A 3,078-nucleotide genomic window follows, 5' to 3' on the forward strand; every position below is an offset into this window, starting at 1 on the left:
AAAAGAAAAAAGAAAAAAATACACCAGCATTTCTTAATCCCGTAATGTTTACAAAGTGAGCAAAGCATACAACTGTGTATGAAAACCTTTTTCCCACTTACTAAAATATTTTCTGAAGTGTGAAGACTGCTTTTCTGCGTTAATATTACATGGTGTTTTCTTCATCATCTTACCACTTACTGGCTGTTTGCAGAAATCAGTTTGAGAGATAAATAGGTTTAGGAGATGCCAGAGCTCTTTCGTCCATTTTCCCAAGTTAGGATCCCTGAGAACAGTGGCCGAGCTCTGCATACACAGAAGCACTTTGTCTGGGCTGTGTTGTTTGTTTGCATAGAAATGCCAGCATTTATATGAATGGTATGTGTACTTTACTACTTTGTATATCATCTGAAAACAGTATCATTTGCAAAATGAATCTATTCATCTAGCCAGATGCATGCTGTAAATATAAAATAATCCTCTTTTCCAATCTCTAAAGCATGCTGGAAAGTGAAATATGGAATTTTCCATGCCTTCAATGCTAGAATTTTAACAAGAACCAATGTAAGAGAGCTTCTTTTGAAGGAGAGAGATGAGGTGGGATACTGGTAAAAGCATTGGACTCTAGGGTCCAGAGGTCCAGCTAGGCTTTCTTTGTTCATTGATTCACTGATTTACCTTATATAAGCCGTTAGACTTTGTATATATTCTACAACAGTTTTACAAGTCCACACATGTTGTTTTCAATATTTTAGATGTTATCTTAGCCTCCAAACTAGGACAAACAAGGAAGAAAAGACTGAAGATCTACTTTTAAATATCAATCAATGAAAACTCTGTGGATCAAAACAGAACATGTCTGATAGAGTGCTGAAAGATGAGCCCCTTGGTTGGAAGACACTCAAAATACATAATGACTGCAGCAATGGGCTGGAGCATACCAATGGTCATGAAGATAGCCTAGGACCTGGCAAGATCTTTTTTTGTTGTGCATGGGGCCACCATAAATCAAAACTGACTCAAGGGCAACCAACAACAACAACAACATTGGGTGCTACCTATAAACATATCCAAGCTGCAAACAGTTGATGTAATGAAAGGGACAAAACAAATATAAAAATGCATCACGCAATGGTTCACTTACGGTTATGGAGTTGATTCTGACTCATAATGACCCCCACTAGTTTTCCAAGGCTGTAAATCTTTATGGAATCAGATTGCCTCATCTTTCAGCTATTGGACTAAACATACAGAGTCTGGATGGGTTTAACCATATGAGTTCAAAAATTCCTCAAAAAGATTACCTAAATGGCTTGAAAATTAGTTTTTTGTTGTTGTTGTTTATAAAAACCAAAAGAAATGAAAGGTTGTCTTCACAAACTGATAGCCCAGAAGTAAAAGGAAGGAACACTCACATAGGAATAAGTTCTATTTGGTACTATTCCGTGAGTGGAATGAAAAATGTCACCTAAACTTTAGGATATTTTAGAGTATAAATAACCATTTAACATATTTAGAACAATGTTTAGAACATTGCCAGATATACATGAAGCACTCAGTAAGTACTTAGCCATTACTCTAAGGTTGTGCATATCAGGTCTTAACAATAAAGGTGGTGGTGGTAGCTGCTGTGCAGCCCCTGAGTCATGTGGACCCTGTGAGCAATGGAAAGAAATACCATTTGGTCCTGCACCATCCTACTACCTAATTGGGTGTAGATGGCACCATTTTTGTTTTCACTGGCTGATTTTCACAAGTAGATTGCCAGGCCTATCTTAGTCTAGAAGCTCTGCTTATACCTAATTCAGCTTCACTGCCTCCTCTTGATAATGGCTGCACATGAGGTGCACTGGCTAAGAATTAAACCCAAGTCTTCCTCATGAAAGGTACAATTCAAACTACTGCACCATCAATGCCCTCACTATAATGGTAATATTGTTGTTGTTGTTATGTGCCAATGAGTTGGACCCGACTCATAGCAACCCCTCCTTGGGTTTCCAAGCAGTATCACTACAGAAGTAGATTGCTCCTTCTGCCTTCTAAGGAGTGGCTGGTGGGTTTGAATCACCAGCCTTCTGGTTAGCAGTCAAGTGCCATAAGCACTATGCTACCAGAGCTCCCTAATGGTAATATTAGTACTTAATAATTATTGAGCACTTACTAGATGCTAGTTTTGGCTTTATATTCTTACATGTGAAAATTAATAATTAATACTCATAACTACTCCATGTAACAGTATTATAAATCTATTTGGCAGAAATGGAAAAGAAAGGCTAAGAAGTTGGTCCCAGCTAATTTCGCAGCTAGTAAATTGTGAAGCCTAAACAGAAATTCAATGGAAATAATACATATTAGAAGACTTGACCATGATCAGTTCCTTCTCTTCATAAATACCTTGACTTATTCTAACATAGAAGACAAAATGATTGCTTCAGAAGAACTGAACACACACTCCAAAAAAACCTTAATAGAATTATTCCCCATTTGTTCAAATACATTGAAACCTGTGACAGCCAGAACTCAACAGGATTTCCTGGTTTTTCCAGGTGACACAAGTTTTCTGCCTCTGACAAGGTGTAGTATTCTTATTGCTCTATCACTCTTTTCAGTAGAAAATATTTGAGTTTTCATTCTCTGACAGGTTTCTGCCTTACACAAATCCTGCTTTTCCAGGTATTACTATATATGTGTTTATAGCAACTTAAAAAAAAAAAAAAAAAAAGGAGTCCAGCAAGTTGGAGGACTAGGCAGAAAGACTGAACAGACCCTCTTCAACAAAGAAAAGGGAAACCAATTAACACAGACACAGAAGATAATCTTGGACCCCTGACCCTTGAAGGGAAGGATATAGAAGTGGATTAGACCCCTACTAGCAGAAAACTTTGTGGGAAAATACCAAAAAAGGAGACAGACGGAGCTGCGGTATGGCAGCGATCCTGAGTGATCCTGACGGCACAGACAGCTTAGAGATTCCCAAGTGGTGGTAGGAGCTAAGAATTAACCTAAAAATCAGCGCTGCTAGCCAGGGACTGCACAGAAGACTGCTCTGGTGGCTGGGGAATAAACAGAGAAAGTGAAGAGAAAGGCAGGCTGAGCTGT

General features: G+C 38.4%; 1 protein-coding gene across 1 annotated transcript in view; it reads right to left on the minus strand.

The window, feature by feature from the left end:
* Positions 1–416: 416 nt before the first annotated feature.
* Positions 417–3,078, minus strand: part of LOC103206645 (orofacial cleft 1 candidate gene 1 protein) — a gene marked incomplete at its 5' end in the record, with an annotated part of 79,825 nt that continues 77,163 nt past the window's right edge. Inside the window, one exon of the mRNA XM_042782380.1 lies at positions 417–520. Coding sequence (XP_042638314.1) covers positions 417–520 — 104 coding nt within the window. The remainder of the gene's footprint in view (positions 521–3,078) is intronic.

The sequence above is a fragment of the Orycteropus afer genome, unplaced genomic scaffold (genome assembly GCF_000298275.1).
Source record: "Orycteropus afer afer isolate SDZICR_OR568_19922 unplaced genomic scaffold, OryAfe1.0 scaffold00012, whole genome shotgun sequence".
In the NCBI taxonomy this organism is placed as follows: Eukaryota; Metazoa; Chordata; class Mammalia; order Tubulidentata; family Orycteropodidae; genus Orycteropus; species Orycteropus afer.